Genomic DNA, 16,034 nt, shown 5'->3' on the forward strand with positions numbered 1-16,034 from the left:
GCATCCTCCTGCCCCCTGGCCGGGTAGGGTGCCCGTCCCGCGGGGAATGTCTCAACCTCGCACACTAAGCTGAATAGGGACAGACCTTGCGACCTGCGCGAGCTGGGGTAGCGTCGTAATCCGAAACCCTGGGACGAAGGATATCCTCTCTTTCCCGAAGCCCAGCTCGCTCCAAGTGGGGTTCACAGGACACCTTTGATCGACAGAGCAGGAGCATCGGGGCATGAACTTCTTGCACACCCCCACTGCGGCGATGCTTAGTCGTTGCCGAGGCGGCTTTCTGCCGTTGGCAACTAACTATCTCCTATCCACATCAAACGCGCGTCGCGGGAGTGAGCAAGACAATCAGGCGGAAACTAGGAGTTTGCCTTGTTCGGTTCATGCTCAGCAGAATTTCTACATTACGCTTAAAGTACTCCATGACTTCCGCTCTCGCCCGTTCCCCTAGCTAGAAACTTATCATCTTTGTTGTCTTGTCCTTTCTAGATCTCCACGACAACCTCATCCTCATTCTGACTACCCACAACTCAGACATGTCTATAGTTTCTCGAATCTTCAACTTTCCCGGTCTTACCATCGCTGGTGCCGCCGAGTATCTTGTGATTGTCAAGTTACTCCCCGAGTACTTCAGCTTGCATGACCGATTCACAGCTGTCGTCGGTACCATCCTGGTCAACTATGCCTTCGGGCTCATCTTTTGGGCAGTCTTGTACCCCAACTTCTTCAGCCCACTTCGGCGGATCTCTGGGCCGAAAGTAAGTGCAACATGACAGCATTCGTCCACAGAGAATACTCACCAAGTCCGTCGCAGGCGATAATCAGTGCTGCTTATCGAACTCTGGTTGTAAGGGAAGGACCTGCGGGAGACCTGTTCCTTGACCTGGCCAAGCGGTATCCGGATGAAGACTTGGTCGCCTTAGATGCTTTCAGACGGCATATCTTCGTCGCCAAACCTCACCTTCTGGCCGACTTGCTTTCGCATAAATGCTACGACTTCGCCAAACCGAGGAGGATCGCTTCTTTTTTGCGGCTTGTCATCGGGGATGGCCTCATTACGCTGGAAGAGGACAAGCACAAGTTCCTGCGCAAAAACACCTTGCCTGCCTTCCACGCCCGGCACATCACGGATCTGTACCCCATGATGTGGACGAAGGCCGGCATCTTGACCAGGAAGCTCCAAAGCGAAATTGCCAACGGCGCCAGTAGCGAGTCCAAGGGCTCGGCTGTGCTCGAATTGACGGCTTGGGCGAGCAAAGTCACGCTCGACATCATCGGGATTGCCGGCATGGGTCGTGAGATAAACGCCGTCGAGAAATCGAGCGATCCACTGCAGGAATTGTATGAAGAACTCCTGGAGCCGAGCCGGGAGAAAATCGTCTTTGCCGCGCTCAACCTAGCTTTCGGCTTCTCCCTTATCAAGTTGCTCCCGTGGGGTCTGAACAAGCTCTTCGTCTACCTGACCACTTCCCTCGACAACATCTGCAGAGATCTGATCAGGGAGAAGAGGCACGCGATCATCCAGAAAGATGACAACCACTTCGACATCCTGTCGCTTCTGATCAAGTCCAACAACTTTGATGACGAGGTCCTCAAAGACCAGCTTCTCACATTTCTAGCTGCAGGGTATGTCAAATCGCCGCACACAGTTCCCGTCCCGCTACCTTACTTACCCATTCCCTAGGCACGAAACCACGGCGTCAGCACTCACCTGGTCGGCTTACCTCCTCGCCAAGCACCCGGAAATCCAAAAGAAACTCCGGGATGAGGTCGCGCAGACACTCGGGCAAGATCCGCTGGCTGGCGACGCTTCAGCCGACTTGACGGGCCTGCTGAAGCAAATGCCGTACCTCAATGGCATCATGCATGAGACACTACGCCTATACCCCACCGTCCCGGTCACCATGCGCGAGGCGCTCCGCGACACCAGCATTGGCGAGCAGTTCATCCCCAAGGGCACCGAGATGGTCATCTCAATCTGGCAGATCAACCGTTCGCCAGAGATCTGGGGCCCGGATGCGAGCGCCTTTCGCCCCGAGCGATGGATCAATGCGGATGACGGAAAGACAAATAGACACGGTGGTGCCAAAAGCAACTATGACTTCCTGACCTTCCTACAAGGGCCCCGGAGCTGTATCGGCCAGGAGTTCGCAAAGGCCGAGATGCGGTGTCTGCTCGCTGCGCTGGTGGCATCCTTCTCCTGGGATTTGGCTATGGATGAGTCCAAGATCGTCCCGAGGGGCGTCATCACGATCAAGCCGGAACACGGTATGTACTTGAGGATGCGGCCTCTAAATGGTGGCCATTGATCTATGATCTTATGATGTATGTAGCAGAAATGTCAATGAAGTTTAATTTCGCACTCGGAGACAACGACCTTGAGTCGGTTCCTGTCCTGAAAGGGTCGACAAACCCTCCCGGCCATTCCAAGCAGAATTCTCCATCACGAGATAAGCAGTGTCTGGGGGATGACACCACCGCCTTGAAGCTGGAGAGAGATCCGGTTTACATTCCGTGTGAAGCAGGAGCGCCATGGAGGAATTATTGGGACAGGAAATCGTTATCCGTCAAACTTTGACAGTTCCAAACAGGGGGATGCTGTGCTAAATTCTAGACTTCAATGTATTTCTTTTCCTACATTTCCTGTCGAAAGTCCACAGCCGTATAATAAATCGACTCAAGAGGTGGTTAAGTACGCTCTCGGATAACTGAACAGGTACCTACCAGGTACTTACCTATGTGTTGCACGGTACTGAGTAACTGCCCGAGTTCACATCACCTGAGTCACGATTTGCCGTCAGCAACTCGATCATCCCGGCTGCACCCCGCCGAGCCGACCTCCCCGCACCTCGAAATTGAGCGGGGTTGGTGTTTTGTGCGCTCATTGGCAGGCTGCGGGTAAAATGGAGTTCTCGCCCTCAACTTCATCAAGCCGAGAGCAGACGTCTTGCTTCCTTCTGGGCTTTGTCATGGCTGAGTCAGGGGTCTTCACAGCGAGTTGACCCAGGGGACTGTGAACTCGGTCTTTCACCTCTCGAATCTCCCAGAGACATTCTCTTACCCATTTCCGACTTCTGTTGGCAAATCTAGCATAACGGAAGCCAGGTGACGACCGTCACGTTTCGAAAATGACGGATGAGGCGGTTGTCAAGACCGATCTCCTGATCGTAGGGGCAGGCCCCGCTGGCGCCTCGCTCGCCTGCTTCCTTGCCGCTCATGGTATGTTATAATACCCCGGGTGGCGTGGGTGGATGCCAGTTCGTGTAACCGCCTGCAACTGTTCGATATGCCCCCTCTGGACCCTACGGGAAGTCAATATGTATCTGACACGGCTTATAACGCAGGTAGAAAAGGCATTATCATTGCGGCGGCTCCCGGGACGGCAGAGACTCCGCGTGCTCATATTACGAACATGGCTGGGCTGGGTGTGTAATCACGGTCGGTAACGGACTCAACTGGTTGTCGCTGACATCCCTCGGGACAGAATGTTTGCGGGATATCGGCCTCGAGCAGGACTGTCTCGATGTTGCCACGCCCAGCCACAACATGGCCCATACCAGATGGTGCCGCAGCATGGCTGGGGAGGAATTTGCGAGAGTCTACTCGTGGGGTCATGACCCGAAGCACAAAGTAAGGAACCGGCCAAGGAGACCAACGAACCGCACTCGGAACGCCGTGCAACTTTCGACTCCAACCCTCCAGACTCCCACACGGCACTGACACGAGCTAGGGTGACTACGAGGCAGCTAGCCCCTGTGACCATGTCGACCTACCGCAGACACTCCTAGAGCCAATCCTTACCAAGAGAGCCGTCCATAAAGGCTGGTCGCTCCGGTTCAACACCAAACTGATCAGCCTTACTCGGCCATCGCCAGACCTCGTCATATCGGAGGTTCTTGACGAGGTGACTCAAAGGACGTACAAAATCCATTCTCGGTACTTGTTCGGATGCGATGGTGCTCGAAGCCGGGTCGTGCGGGAGCTTGACATCCCTCTCATCAAGAAGCCTGGCCAGGGGCTAGCGTTGAATGTGTTGGTAAGAGCGGACATGTCGCATTTCATTTCGAACCGCATCGGCAACCTGCACTGGGTGTTCCGCCCCGAGGAAATGAACACACCTGCTTGGGGGTGGGCCACCATTGTGCGCATGGTGCGGCCGTGGAATGAGTGGATGTTCATCTTCCTCCCGGCCCCCGGCGCCGACCTCACCGCGGATGCGATGGACGCAACCAATGAGGAGTATCTAGCGAGGGTAAAGGAATTCATTGGCGACGACTCTGTGAAGGTCGAACTGCTACATGCTAGCAAATGGTGGATTAATGAAATCGTGGCTGAGTACTACTCCGATGGCAACATGTAAGTTATACGACCCCGGACGCCTATTTCTTTGTCGGACGTGTCTAGTTGCTCAACTGCCTTGAATCAGTTTCTGCCTCGGCGACGCAGCGCATCGTCATCCGCCATTCAACGGTCTCGGCTCTAATACCTGCATTCAAGATGCCTTTAACCTCGCCTGGAAGATTGACTATGTCATGTCCGGCAAGGCGGGGCCTAAACTGCTCGAGTCGTTTAACAAAGAGCGCCAGCCCGTCGGCGTCGATATCATCACCCGGGCAAACCAAGGTCTCCGAGATCACAGCCAGTGGCAAAAGACGATGGGGATTCTCGAAACTGACGAGGCAAAACGGCTCGAGATCCTGGCCGAGTTCGACGACCAAGGGGAGAAGGGCCAGAAACGAAGGCGGGACTTCCAGGAGGCCATTGAGAATACCACCACCGAGTTCCACGGCCTGGGGATCGAGATGAACCAACGCTATAACTCGGATGCGGTGTACCTAGCCGACCAGGGCCCGCCACCAGTCCTGCCCGAAGGCGCGTGCAAGGTCAAGACGCACCAGATCACGACGTACCCCGGCCGCCGCCTGCCGCACGTTTGGCTCAACACGCGGCTTCCCGCTCAGCCGATCTCAACCATTGATCTGGCGGGACACGGTCGCTTTTGTTTGCTGACCGGCCCGGGGGGGCAACGGTGGAAGGACGCCGCTCGGTCTGTTTCTGTGGCCGTAGGGGTGGAAGTGGTCGCATACTCGATCGGCTGGAAGCAGGACTATGAGGATGTCTACTTTGACTGGGCCAAGAAGCGCGAGGTGGATGAGAATGGGTGCGTCTTGGTTCGCCCTGACAGATTTGTAGCGTGGAGGTCGAGTGGCATGAATGCGGACCCGGAAAAGAAGCTCGAAGAGGTGATGAGAAGCATCCTCGCTTTGTAAGACGAACCGGCGGGAACCAGAAGGATGCTTATGTTGATAGATAGTTGATACCTGGAAGCTCAGGAGCAACCTAACGTCGCAACCCAAGGTACTTGAAGTAGAATACACACGAACTGTTTTGAGTTGGAGGATGCCTGGCTCCGATTCAGCCCAGGGATGCCTAAATCACCAATAACGTTGCTCGCCGACGGCCGCCCCTTATCCGCGTCGGATTGCAGGTTTCTAAAAACTCCCACGCGGCATACGAACCTTGATATCTCGCTTTCCTGGGTTTGCTAAACCTTTGAACAGGCAGGCCGGAAGCAACGGAATAGCGACGGCAGTTCTGGAGATCGTCGACCCCCGAGTTGTGGTGTGTTGGCTGTACCATGACGTCGATGATGTCCCCTTGGCTGGTTAGCTTGGTTCGCCCAACGGTTAACAACATGTGAGTCTGCGCACCTTGGATCGTCGCGCCAATGGGGGGACGAATGCCGTCAGCGGCACTTGTCCTGCTCGAGGTGGGTGGTATTCCCAGTGGCGACCACGACATAAAACCTTGGCAGACTCAAATTTGGGCCCCCATCCCCCGTTCGAATGATCTTCGTTGTTATTCGCCCAAGATGCAATATCTGACGTGGGTTGTCATGCGTTCTTCGAGAATGTCAACGCAAAACCGGGAAAGGTGTCATGACTAGTGAGTGCCAAAAGAATCGACCCAAGTGGTATAAAGTGCCACATCCAGTAACTTGTTTCCTGGTCCCCTCCATAACTGCCAGTCTGCCACTCTTCGTGAACCATCAACGCCAGCCACGCCCCCATATTCACTGTCCCGGCTTGCAGCATCTAGGCAGACGGTAAATCCCAGTCATACACCATGGTCCACGGAGACACTCGCGCCCGCACAGGGCTTACCACTTTCTTGCTTGCGAGCAGCGCGCTGGTATGGGTCTCGGCCGTGATCGTGATGGGCATTCTCGCCTACGCCGTCTCGCGTGGATGGGGAGGAGACCACGTCATTTACGAACTGGTGATTGTAAGTCATCGCATCCCGAGTTCGACATCATGCAGTCAATACCTAAGCAATACTAACACGGACGCTCAACAGTCTGTTCTGACAACGGCGTTCTTCCCCTTGGCCTTCTTCCTTGTTGTCTCACCCGGCTTCATTCTTCTGTTCAACTTGATCTTCTCGTACCTCTGGGTCGTCGCCGTCTCTTTCACCGCTTCCGATTGGAGCCACAGCCGCTCCGACCTGCTGCTCACGGTCGAGGCCTTCAGTTTCATTGCATTGTAAGCGCGACTTTGATTCGAGGTTTACAACCTGTCTGGGAGTAATGCTGACTTCTACCGAAGCTTCTTCCTCTTTTTCAACATACTCTATGATTGGCACTATGGTTTCTACCGGGCTGGCGCTCATTCGAGGGCCGTCGTCTAAGATCAAATATGACGACATTGTAATGCCCCTCGCTACCTAATCCCAAGGACTCGATCAAGACGATAATAATGACATATTTTGTGAGAGCAGAAACGTACTGGACAAGGGCTGGGGGGTGAGAGGGGACATGTGTTTTATCACATGATTTACATTTGCTTTCGTTAAAGAGCTGGGCAACACTCGTGGACGCGGTTTTGGGGATTGTTAATTAATAATAACGCGACTTGTCGGAGATACCTTTTGCAAGGATTCAGAATTTCACTGTTCCATTTGTACTCCAGCCCCTAACATCCCGTGGATGTGTCCTCTCCCTCGCATAATGCATACTAACCACCGTGCCTCCGTGCGTACGTATATTTCGGAGTTAAGGGGGTCGGGTTGCTGTTGGTGCTGTGATTTCACATCCTGCATGCACCTCTCAGTTGTGCCCAATCAGAGTGCAAACCACACATCCCTCTGCGAGACTGCGGCGCAGCCCAAAGTGCGGTTGAAATTTGCTGGCGACGTTGGCTAAGGTTCATAAAGGGCACAATCCCCAGGGCCGGGCCGAGCGGCGTTTTGGAAACATCAAAAGTGTCGGAGCGTGTGCGTGTGCGTGTCTGTACATACCTACATACAATATGTTGAAGCCAATTCTCCACCGTTTCTGCTTCGTTCTGGCGTTGTGCTTGCAATTCGCGGGCCTCGCTCACGGTCATGTCGTCTTGACATATCCGGGCTGGAGGGGCAATAATCTGATCAGCGATGACAGTTTTCCGTTCGGGATGCAATGGATGTACCCATGTACGTATTGGCGGATCCATCGGCGATGCAATTGACAATGGGCAGCTTGCTAACGATGCTTGACACACCCCTATCCTAGGCGGCGGGCTCCCGGTTACTTCAAACCGCACTCACTGGCCGATTGGTGGCGGCGCTATTGCGCTTGACCCGGGCTGGTTTACCGGTCATGATTCGGCGCTCATGTACATCAACATCGGACTGGGCGAGCAGCCAGAGAACTACTCATGGCCCATAACCAAATTCCACCTCGACGGTCCCACCGATGGCCCATATCCGGGCACAGTCTGCCTCCCTCACCTCACGCTTCCGGATGATGTGAGGAGTCGGGTCAAGAGCGGAGACCTTGCGACGATTCAGGTGGTTCAAGCAGCAAAGCATGGCGCCGGGTTGTTCACCGTGAGTGCGCCGCGATGGGCTAACGCTGTCTGTCATGGGGTGAAGCTAACCGTTGCAGTGTGCCGACATCATCTTTACCGATGATGGCGACGAGGTGCCCGATGTTAACGAGCGTAACTGCTTCAACTCGACCAGCATCAAGATCTCAGATGTTGCGATACTCGGCTCCCAAGAGCTCCCCTCAGCTTGCGCAGGGCTCGGAACAACGACCGGCGCGGCGATCACGGGTTCGGGGGATGCATGGGGCTGGGGATGTGAGACGAATGGGCGGGCAGAGTTCTTTGGCGCATCGGGCCTGACTCACAGTTGCCCATCGTCGACGGCGACTCCAACCCCAACCGCGTCGGTGGACGAGAACAACGCGCAGAGCACGAGGGACAAAAACGGGGGAATGGTAATAGCAGCTATTTCCTTGATGTCGGTAGTCTTCATGTTGTTAGCTTAAAGAAAATAGAAGCTGATCTACAATGGCCATGGATTGATGGAATTGTGTCACTTTGGCAACCAAACTTGGGATGACAACTGCTCGGCAATGTTATTGTTTGGGGAAGAATGCGCGGCACGGAGAGCCAAGACTTGAGCCATGGCTTGTCCCTCGCACCCTTGACAGGCCCCAGCTTGCCCTTTTCAGTAAGTGGGGTGAGACAACAAAGCCCCGCACCGCGAACCCCTGTATAAACACTCAAACGCGTCTTATAACCCGGGCTCGCCATGTGCGTCACTTGAGAGCGACTCGGAGCCTGTAGATGCAACGACTCCTCAACTTTCCTAGACAACCAGCCACCGTTCCGAACCTGACGATACCTCCGCATCCACGAAAAGTACCAAAAGTGTACACGATGAAGGTTGTTCCGAGCCCCATCTCGGCGACCAAAGCCACCTCCCATACACGTCACGGTCACGGTCCAGCTTCTTCTCCCCGGCTCACTTCCATCTTCCCTCGCCACCCGATCCATTTTGACTTCGTCCGGCCTCAACCTCCTGCCGTCGGCCTCGGGAACCATCGCGCGGCTCAACACATACGGCGAAACTCTGGGTCCAAGCATTCGACCTCGGATGCCAAAGTCAACAAACCCACCAGCCATCGAACCAAAGTCGGGCTGTGGCTTGAGAGTATCGAACCGTCACACGGACCATCTTCGGTGATCTCGGGACACCCATCGCCGCCCTCGTCCGCGCGACGGAAGTCAATATCACGCAGCACACCCTCACCACATGGAACCAAGATCACGAGAAACCCCAATTCTCCTCGGATTCCCCTTGCCGACATCACATCCCTAGTCTTGGCCGCTGATGGTCCCACGAGCTTTTACTCATCTGACACGGCCAGCGTCGAGTCACAGTCGACAGAGGGAAACACATACCCTGCATCAGACCTCACCGGAGCCGTCGACATGTTGACAGCAGACGAGGCGAAGCGGCTGCTTCTTTTGTCAGCTCAGTCCAACATGTCATTGGCCGATGCTATTAGGGGGATTGCAATAAGCCGTTCCCAGACAGAATCCACCCAGGAGGTGCAACACGATTACTTGGCCGACACCTTCAGGTTCGATGAGCACTGCTACTAGCGGGGGTGGAGGGTTGCTCGACCCCTCAGATACCAAATGGCTCTCCACGCCCGCAACCGACGATCACTCGCAGCTTCGGACAATGCTGGGAAAAAGTGCCATTGGACGCGGCATGATCAATTGAGATGTCGCGGGATTCACAATCCGCTCATCCCCAATAGGGGTCACCGATGGTAAGTGCAATTTCGGGCATAACGATGATCACGAGCTTTACTAATATGAGGCGATACCTAGAACCCCTGGTTCTGGGTGTCTGGTGGGTAACTTACCGCTGCCCGACACGCCGCCGAAATCTAGCGCCAACATGGCATCTCCGGATATGCTCTTCCCTTCGCGGCCGAGAATTCACGGACCCGCCGGGATTAGATGCCGCGATGACGAGATCGCACCCTGGGAGGAGCTGGGAATCCTAAGAGCAGGTTGGGGGCGAACCTGGGACTTGAAGCTGATGCTGACACGTCCCGGCCCCCCGTCCCGGTTTCCCCGTGCAGGGTAAGAATGAACCAAAACTCGGACAACGGGAGGCCCGGGTAGTGGGAACCGGGCACATTCTAGGGCACAAAGCGACTTGCCGGATGGTAACATTCGGGGACGGAAGGGGGGCGCGGGGGGATAACGGGATAACGGGAACCACGATCTTTACGAATATTTTACTATGTACCTTGTTGAAAGCGCGTGTGAATTGTTAGCGAAGAGAGAGTAAGCTTGCGTGAAGCCGACTTTTCTGCCGTGAAAAGCTTCACCCATCCAAAAATGAATAACACCCCCTTCGTCGCCACTCGTCAGACTTTGTGACCCGAGGCTTGGTTGACCAAACATCCCCACAGCACTGTCTCGTACTTCTCCCCCGGAACAAGCATGCAGAAATTGTACGGTTAAAGACGCCGCCCGCTCGACTTCGCTCTAGAAACACTGATACAAGACCGCTACATGCCACAACAAAACATCCCCGACACACCGTGGATTCACCCCTCACAGAGTCGTCAGCTCCGGCGTGCCCTCGGCCCGCGGGAAGGAGAATCTGGTTTCCACAAAGACCTTCTGGATATTATCCTCCTTAGAGTCGAACTTGTAATAGACCTTGTCGATGTCATCAATGCGGAAGCGGTGCGAGAGCATCTGGGTCGGGTCCAGATCGCCTTGTTGGATCTTTGACAGCAGCCCTTCCCAGTATTTCATGACAGGGGCCTGTCCGTTACCGATAAGACGAATGCCGCGCTGCATCAAGGACCCCACGTTGAAGTGGTTCGTCTAGTTGTTTGTCAGTACGGCCAGCGATCCTCCCCAAGAGACAAGGCCTGTTAACCTACGTATCCGACATACACCCCCGTGACTCCAGCCCGGCCGTAATTCCTTACACCCTCAATCATTTCATTGAGGATCTCGCTGGTATCCGTCTCGGCACCAAGCGACATCTCCAGCCAGTGCATCCACCCCTTGGCGTACTCGCCGGCTACGCACTCGATGGCTACATCCGGTCCGCGTCCGCCGCACATCTCTTTGAGCTTGCTGACCACCGTCTCCTTGTTCGTGACTCCGAAGCTGAGCTTTTTGTAGTCGATCACCTCGAGCTTGTCCTTGTGCTCCGCCGGCCAGCGTCCCGAGATGGCAGAGAGTCGGGGTTCCGTATCAACGAAAATGACCTTGCTGGCACCCTCGCCTAGAGCAAAGACGCCGGCCATTTGGCCGATGGGTCCGGCACCAAATATGGCTACTTGGTCTTCGGGATAGACTGCAGTGTCCTTGACGGCGTTGTAGGCGGTTGGCAGGACATCAGATAGGTAAAGGGCTGGGCGCGGTTAGACAGACGACGCGTAGCACCTGGTGAAAAGAACCCACCCTTCTCATCGGGGACACCGTCAGGTATCTCTAACAGGTTGGCATCCGCGATCGGTACTCGTACGTACTCGGCCTGCCCGCCGGCGAAGCCTCCGGTGAAATGGGAGTAACCAAAGAAGCCCGCCGATTGGGAGCCGTACATGGCTTTGGCGGTTCTGTTGGAGTTGGTCTTCTCACACTGCGAGGAGAGTTTCTGCTTGCAATAAAAGCACTGCCCCAATCTCACCGTTTAGTAACAAATAACAAGCCTTGCAAATTTTGGTGGACCTAAAGCCCTTACCTCTCCACATGTAATCTGGAAGGCGGCGACATATCGCTTCCCGACCTTGACGTTCTTCACTCCTGGCCCGACCTGGTCGACAATGCCGCAGAACTCGTGTCCGAGGATGTCACCTTTATTCATCTGGATGACAGAGCCGTGAAGCAAGTGTAGGTCACTCCCGCAGACAGTGGTTCCGGTGACCTTTAAAATCGCGTCCTTGTCCTCGAGGATTCGGGGCCTCGCAACCTCGACTGTGGTTCAAGAGTGGCTCGTGTCAGCGTCCAGGACATCATAAAACTCGGGTTTCCCCTTTGGAACCACGCACCAACTTCGACCTTTTGTTTGCCCTGCCATACCAGCGCCTTCATCCTCTCATTTGGGTCGCCAATCCCTTCGTAGTTGGCGACATCCTGCTTAATGTTCTCTTTTTCGTGGCCAACGGCCTTCTCGACCACATAGGCTGCCTGTGATGTCATTGTGGTTTGAGGAAATGGTAGTACGGGTCTGTAGCGTACAGTAAACTTTAAGTTGGTGGCTGTCAGATAGGGACTTAAAGGGGTAGGACAGAATATTTAACAAATTCCTATTAGGTTGATTGTTGTATAAACTGATCCGCTACAACCAAAAGTACGGGCAACCAACGCCATTGAACAAGCTTTACCGTCATCACATCCAGATTTCCACAGTCATACGGGTTCTCATTGGGCATTGAACACAGGTGAGCGGCAGGCATTGGGTAGGCTATGACGGTATAGACTCGTTCGTCGTCATCAGGAGACGAACCTGGATTAGCACGTCCGGTGTTCTAGGCGGCTATTTGAGTGCCGGTGGTTGATGACGTCACGAACTACCTAGACAACCTGGAATCATTTCCTCATCCCGCCAACGCCACCTTGTTGACTCCAATTGAGGCAGTGAAAATGAGAAGTCGGCTGGTCAAATTTTGGCGAAAACGGTCGGGTTCTTGTTCCGTCCGGCATCAGACGAAAATGTAACTCGAAATACTGGCGACAAAGGAGAACTAATAATGAGGATAATATGTACCTATCTAAGGAGGCGGAGGAAAGGGGGAGGGAAGCGAAACATGCAGAAAATACGAAGAGGGGAAAAAGGAAAAAAACTCCACGAAAAGAAGAAAAAAGGAGAGTGACGAGTTGCAAAAAAGAGCGCAAGCTCGGAATCGAAGCAAGGACTTTAATTGCTGAATATTACAGACTGATAAAACGTGATCGTTTACGCCACTGTTTACTTTTCAGTATTAACGTCAATGTTACCACTACACCACCCGCGCATCAGCTTTTGAACGTTGGAAATGATCTTCAACGTGAACTTGGAGTTAAAAAGCCCTTTGACCCACTGTACCCAACCTGCGTTTCATCGAGGACGAGCTTATTTTCATTATCTATTATTAGACCTAAATATCGTTGTTGTCTCTCCGAAGCCTTTTTCCTCATCCTTATTACACGCAAAGCACATCGTCTATTGGAGCTTCGGGACTTACTGAACAATCTCATTCTATTATCGTTAGATCATTGTACTGCAACGAATCCTTGCCTAGCGCTAGAAAAACGAAGTGTAGCCGGCATTATAATTAAAGACTACCTACCTTACCTAACCTACCTGACTTGCTCTCGATCCCTAATTGTAGCCCTTTTCGTTTCGTGGATTGCCGCGTCCCCACTCAACTCAAGGCACTCCTGATCTCCTGATCCTCCCTAAACACATAAACGCCGTGGAGCTAACTAGGTACCTGCTTTTCGTTGCTTTCGGCCTTTGGCTTTGGTTGATTGGGTTGCTTCCGCTGCCCTCATGGTGTTGGCTATGGAGGATGCAGTGAAGATTATGGCGTTCCTGACGCCAACCAGGGGTCTATCGTTGGGCAAAAGAAACACACTCTCGGGGGTGGCGATCGGAATGACGGTCTTTGGATGCCTGATTGCCATTGTTCTCATAGTTGGTATCCTCTGGTTGCTTTGCTCAACACGGGGGCGTCGCGAAACGGTTGCTGTGCAGAAGACGGACGCCGAACCCACAAAGTCCAAGTATGGGCAGCCATGGATCGATATGGAACTCGGTGTACGAGCGGCACCTCAGCTACAGCAAGGGGGAGGGGGGTTTCAACAGTGGAAGGAACAGCGGGATACAAGAACGAAAAAACAAAAAGAGTTCAAAAAGCAAAACCAGGCCGTGACGAAAAAGAAGTCGGTCACGCCGACGATAAATAAGCCACTGCCAACGGCAACGAGGAAGCCGGCCCTCACGACGACGAGGAGGCCCATAGCCACGGAACGTGACCGGAAATGATAATGTGGAACTGATTGCGGAAATGGACCTGGCAGACGATTTCTGTAAGTCGGAGTGATTATTGTCAGTTGTCATCTATTCTAGAGTTACTTGATGTACATAATTACGCGTCGTTTTGGGTTGGAAATACAATTTTTAAAACATAAAGACTGTGAATAAGTGATGTGTGCTGTTTCCAGGTCTCCCTAGGTTACCCGTAGGCCAGGCCGTTAACCTGGAATGTAAAGTACCTACCTTGTGAAACTGGGTAACACAGGGCTTGACGCTGATGGTGTAATGATGAGGCACGGTATATCATGCATTCTCCCAATGTAGGTACCTATGTACTCCTGTCTTACGGAACGGGATAGAGATGATTCAGGTAACGAGAAAAGCAACACTCTTGAAATGTCCTGCGCCGTTGTGCAATTCCCTACAGGCGGGAGATATTCATGCTTACCCCGAACAGAGGTCACCCAGTGCCTGGACCCTCTCACTTAAAGTACCGTAATTAAGCGCTATTACCCCGTATCATCTGCTCAGTCGCACCTCCTAGGTAATTAAACGCTCTAGCAACTTACCCTTTCCCGACCTTTGTCTCCTCCTTCCGCATTCTGAGCCGTTGACAAAATCAGAAACCCTTCTCAGTACCTTTTTTGAAGCGCCTAGGGAACCCGATCGGAATTCTGAAACCTTGGGTTCACCACACTCGTCTCTCCGTCCAACAAAACGCTATCCTTCAAGTGCGCCATCATGGCCCATATCCTACAACAGTACCAGCACCTCGTTCGATACGCCTACTGGGCATACATGAACGATGATGGGGCCCAATTTCGTTCGGCAGCGGCCGACTTGCATGGCGACGTCAGGTACCGCAAGCTCGACATCGTCACGCCGTTTTTCAAGGACAAGCTGAAGCCCCTCACCCCCAACACGCACGTCCACCTGGGCATCAGGGACGACGACACTGTCATTCTTGCCTTCAGAGGAACCGATTTCCCCTTTACCATCGAAAACCTCGTCAATCTGAAACGGTGGTGGGGTTTCTGGGGGAACGTCTGGACCGATGTCGCTTTCCGTATGACACAGGTCAGCTGGCTCTCTGAGGAACAATCTCCTGTCCTGGTTCACGAGGGCTTTCTGGCTGCTTTCGACAATTTAGTGGACAACGAAGATAGGCTGCGCTCGGCCATCCTTCATTTGAACGGCCCGCCCACGAAAATCCAAATCTGCGGCCACAGTCTTGGTGCCGCCCTGGCCGTGTTGTGCGCCTTGTAGTGCAGGACCCAATGGCCCAACGCCGACATCACATGTCTCACTCTCGGATCGCCCCGCATCGGCAACGCAGCGTTCTGCCAACACTTTACCAACAGTCACATCCTTCTCTACCGCCTCGAGGTGGACGGGGACCCGATTCCCACTGTTCCGGACCGCTTCACCCAAGCGTTGCCAGGCAAGATACCCGCCACCCACCCTAACGGTACCGTTGATGACAGGCGGTACCATCATGTGGGCACCCCCGTCATCTTGCATGAGGCCATTGGTGATAAGGGGCTCAACTCCGTCGACCTTGGCGTTGAGCGCCCGGACATCACAGCCGAAGAGGAAGCCACCCCTCTTCCATTGGTACTGAGGGTTCCGTACGAGTTTGGCGGCTTTTTCGTGTACTGGGCCCTGAGAGCCATGCGCATGGTGCCGGGTATCTGGCAGTATCACGATCCTGCTGGGTACGAGACGGTTGTGCAGCGGATTTTAGAGCAGGCGCCTTGTAAGATACTTTCCATCGTACTTTTGTATTGAGGAATCGAGATTAACAATGGGCACCTAGTAGAACCCGCGAATGCAGCGTGATTATGTGGTTTCGAGCGGGTGGAGGGGAGGCGGGAGGAAGGGGGGTGGTTGCGCCGTTCATTGCACGTGAGCGCTCGGGGCTCCAAGGTTGTGATACGATGGCGTTAATAGCCCAGTGACGGAAATGCGGACAGGGAGACTCACGCCGCTCGCCGGCTAAGAACTCTGGGGGGTATTACGTTCACCAGGAGGCTACTCTAACTGTCCCTCCTTCCGCTCTCTCTGTTATCAATATTAAGCGATAGATCAACACAAGTATGAGTTAATAATAATAGGGAACAAGCGTTCAAGCGGTTAAACATCCCACCGGTGGTCGAGGCCGAGCAGGTAGCAAGTGAATCCTGAGCCATCGGCGTCCTCGGGTCTGA

The 16,034-nt window shown here is 53.8% G+C and overlaps 6 protein-coding genes and 1 non-coding gene across 7 annotated transcripts; 5 read left to right on the top strand and 2 right to left on the bottom strand.

Moving 5' to 3' along the window:
• Positions 1–59: 59 nt before the first annotated feature.
• B0H64DRAFT_427032 (cytochrome P450) lies at positions 60–2,378 on the top strand. Its single transcript, XM_062805762.1, has 3 exons — positions 60–755; positions 812–1,623; positions 1,682–2,378. The coding sequence occupies exons 1-3, from the start codon at positions 534–536 to the stop codon at positions 2,304–2,306; spliced, it is 1,659 nt and encodes a 552-aa protein (XP_062654937.1). The 5' UTR covers positions 60–533; the 3' UTR covers positions 2,307–2,378.
• A 747-nt stretch (positions 2,379–3,125) lies between these two features.
• Positions 3,126–5,267, top strand: B0H64DRAFT_420258 (FAD binding domain-containing protein; the record flags this gene model as incomplete). The annotated part of the gene is made up of 5 exons (XM_062805444.1): positions 3,126–3,216; positions 3,342–3,422; positions 3,482–3,627; positions 3,728–4,353; positions 4,424–5,267. 5 exons carry the CDS (start codon positions 3,126–3,128, stop codon positions 5,265–5,267), a joined length of 1,788 nt encoding a protein of 595 aa, XP_062654938.1.
• Positions 5,268–5,839: 572 nt separating this feature from the next.
• On the top strand, positions 5,840–6,954 carry B0H64DRAFT_408950 (uncharacterized protein). Its single transcript, XM_062804683.1, has 5 exons — positions 5,840–5,943; positions 6,006–6,282; positions 6,355–6,539; positions 6,603–6,703; positions 6,775–6,954. The coding sequence occupies exons 2-4, from the start codon at positions 6,124–6,126 to the stop codon at positions 6,682–6,684; spliced, it is 426 nt and encodes a 141-aa protein (XP_062654939.1). The 5' UTR covers positions 5,840–5,943; positions 6,006–6,123; the 3' UTR covers positions 6,685–6,703; positions 6,775–6,954.
• Positions 6,955–7,304: 350 nt separating this feature from the next.
• B0H64DRAFT_377632 (uncharacterized protein) lies at positions 7,305–9,431 on the top strand (the record flags this gene model as incomplete). Its single annotated transcript, XM_062802537.1, has 5 exons — positions 7,305–7,467; positions 7,547–7,863; positions 7,922–8,257; positions 8,415–8,493; positions 8,686–9,431. 5 exons carry the CDS (start codon positions 7,305–7,307, stop codon positions 9,429–9,431), a joined length of 1,641 nt encoding a protein of 546 aa, XP_062654940.1.
• A 972-nt stretch (positions 9,432–10,403) lies between these two features.
• B0H64DRAFT_446084 (chaperonin 10-like protein) lies at positions 10,404–12,008 on the bottom strand (the record flags this gene model as incomplete). The annotated part of the gene is made up of 5 exons (XM_062806890.1): positions 10,404–10,682; positions 10,742–11,220; positions 11,271–11,481; positions 11,551–11,783; positions 11,858–12,008. 5 exons carry the CDS (start codon positions 12,006–12,008, stop codon positions 10,404–10,406), a joined length of 1,353 nt encoding a protein of 450 aa, XP_062654941.1.
• Positions 12,009–12,697: 689 nt separating this feature from the next.
• Positions 12,698–12,823, bottom strand: B0H64DRAFT_t160. Its single transcript has one exon. It is a non-coding gene; the product is annotated as a tRNA-Phe (tRNA).
• Positions 12,824–14,568: 1,745 nt separating this feature from the next.
• On the top strand, positions 14,569–15,684 carry B0H64DRAFT_469095 (uncharacterized protein; the record flags this gene model as incomplete). The annotated part of the gene is made up of 2 exons (XM_062807784.1): positions 14,569–14,852; positions 15,099–15,684. 2 exons carry the CDS (start codon positions 14,569–14,571, stop codon positions 15,613–15,615), a joined length of 801 nt encoding a protein of 266 aa, XP_062654942.1. The 3' UTR covers positions 15,616–15,684.
• Between the last annotated feature and the right edge of the window lie 350 nt (positions 15,685–16,034).

Source organism: Chaetomium fimeti (genome assembly GCF_033439085.1).
Source record: "Chaetomium fimeti strain CBS 168.71 chromosome Unknown B0H64scaffold_9, whole genome shotgun sequence".
In the NCBI taxonomy this organism is placed as follows: Eukaryota; Fungi; Ascomycota; class Sordariomycetes; order Sordariales; family Chaetomiaceae; genus Chaetomium; species Chaetomium fimeti.

Bases quoted from the DNA above. Each gene is read 5' to 3' on its own strand.
- B0H64DRAFT_427032 (XM_062805762.1), top strand. From the start codon at position 534: ATGTCTATAGTTTCTCGAATCTTCAACTTTCCCGGTCTTACCATCGCT. The intron at 756-811 runs GTAAGTGCAACA...AGTCCGTCGCAG, and splicing joins GGCGGATCTCTGGGCCGAAA to GCGATAATCAGTGCTGCTTA. The intron at 1,624-1,681 runs GTATGTCAAATC...CCCATTCCCTAG, and splicing joins CTCACATTTCTAGCTGCAGG to GCACGAAACCACGGCGTCAG.
- B0H64DRAFT_408950 (XM_062804683.1), top strand. From the start codon at position 6,124: ATGGTCCACGGAGACACTCGCGCCCGCACAGGGCTTACCACTTTCTTG. The intron at 6,283-6,354 runs GTAAGTCATCGC...GACGCTCAACAG, and splicing joins TCATTTACGAACTGGTGATT to TCTGTTCTGACAACGGCGTT. The intron at 6,540-6,602 runs GTAAGCGCGACT...CTTCTACCGAAG, and splicing joins GCCTTCAGTTTCATTGCATT to CTTCTTCCTCTTTTTCAACA.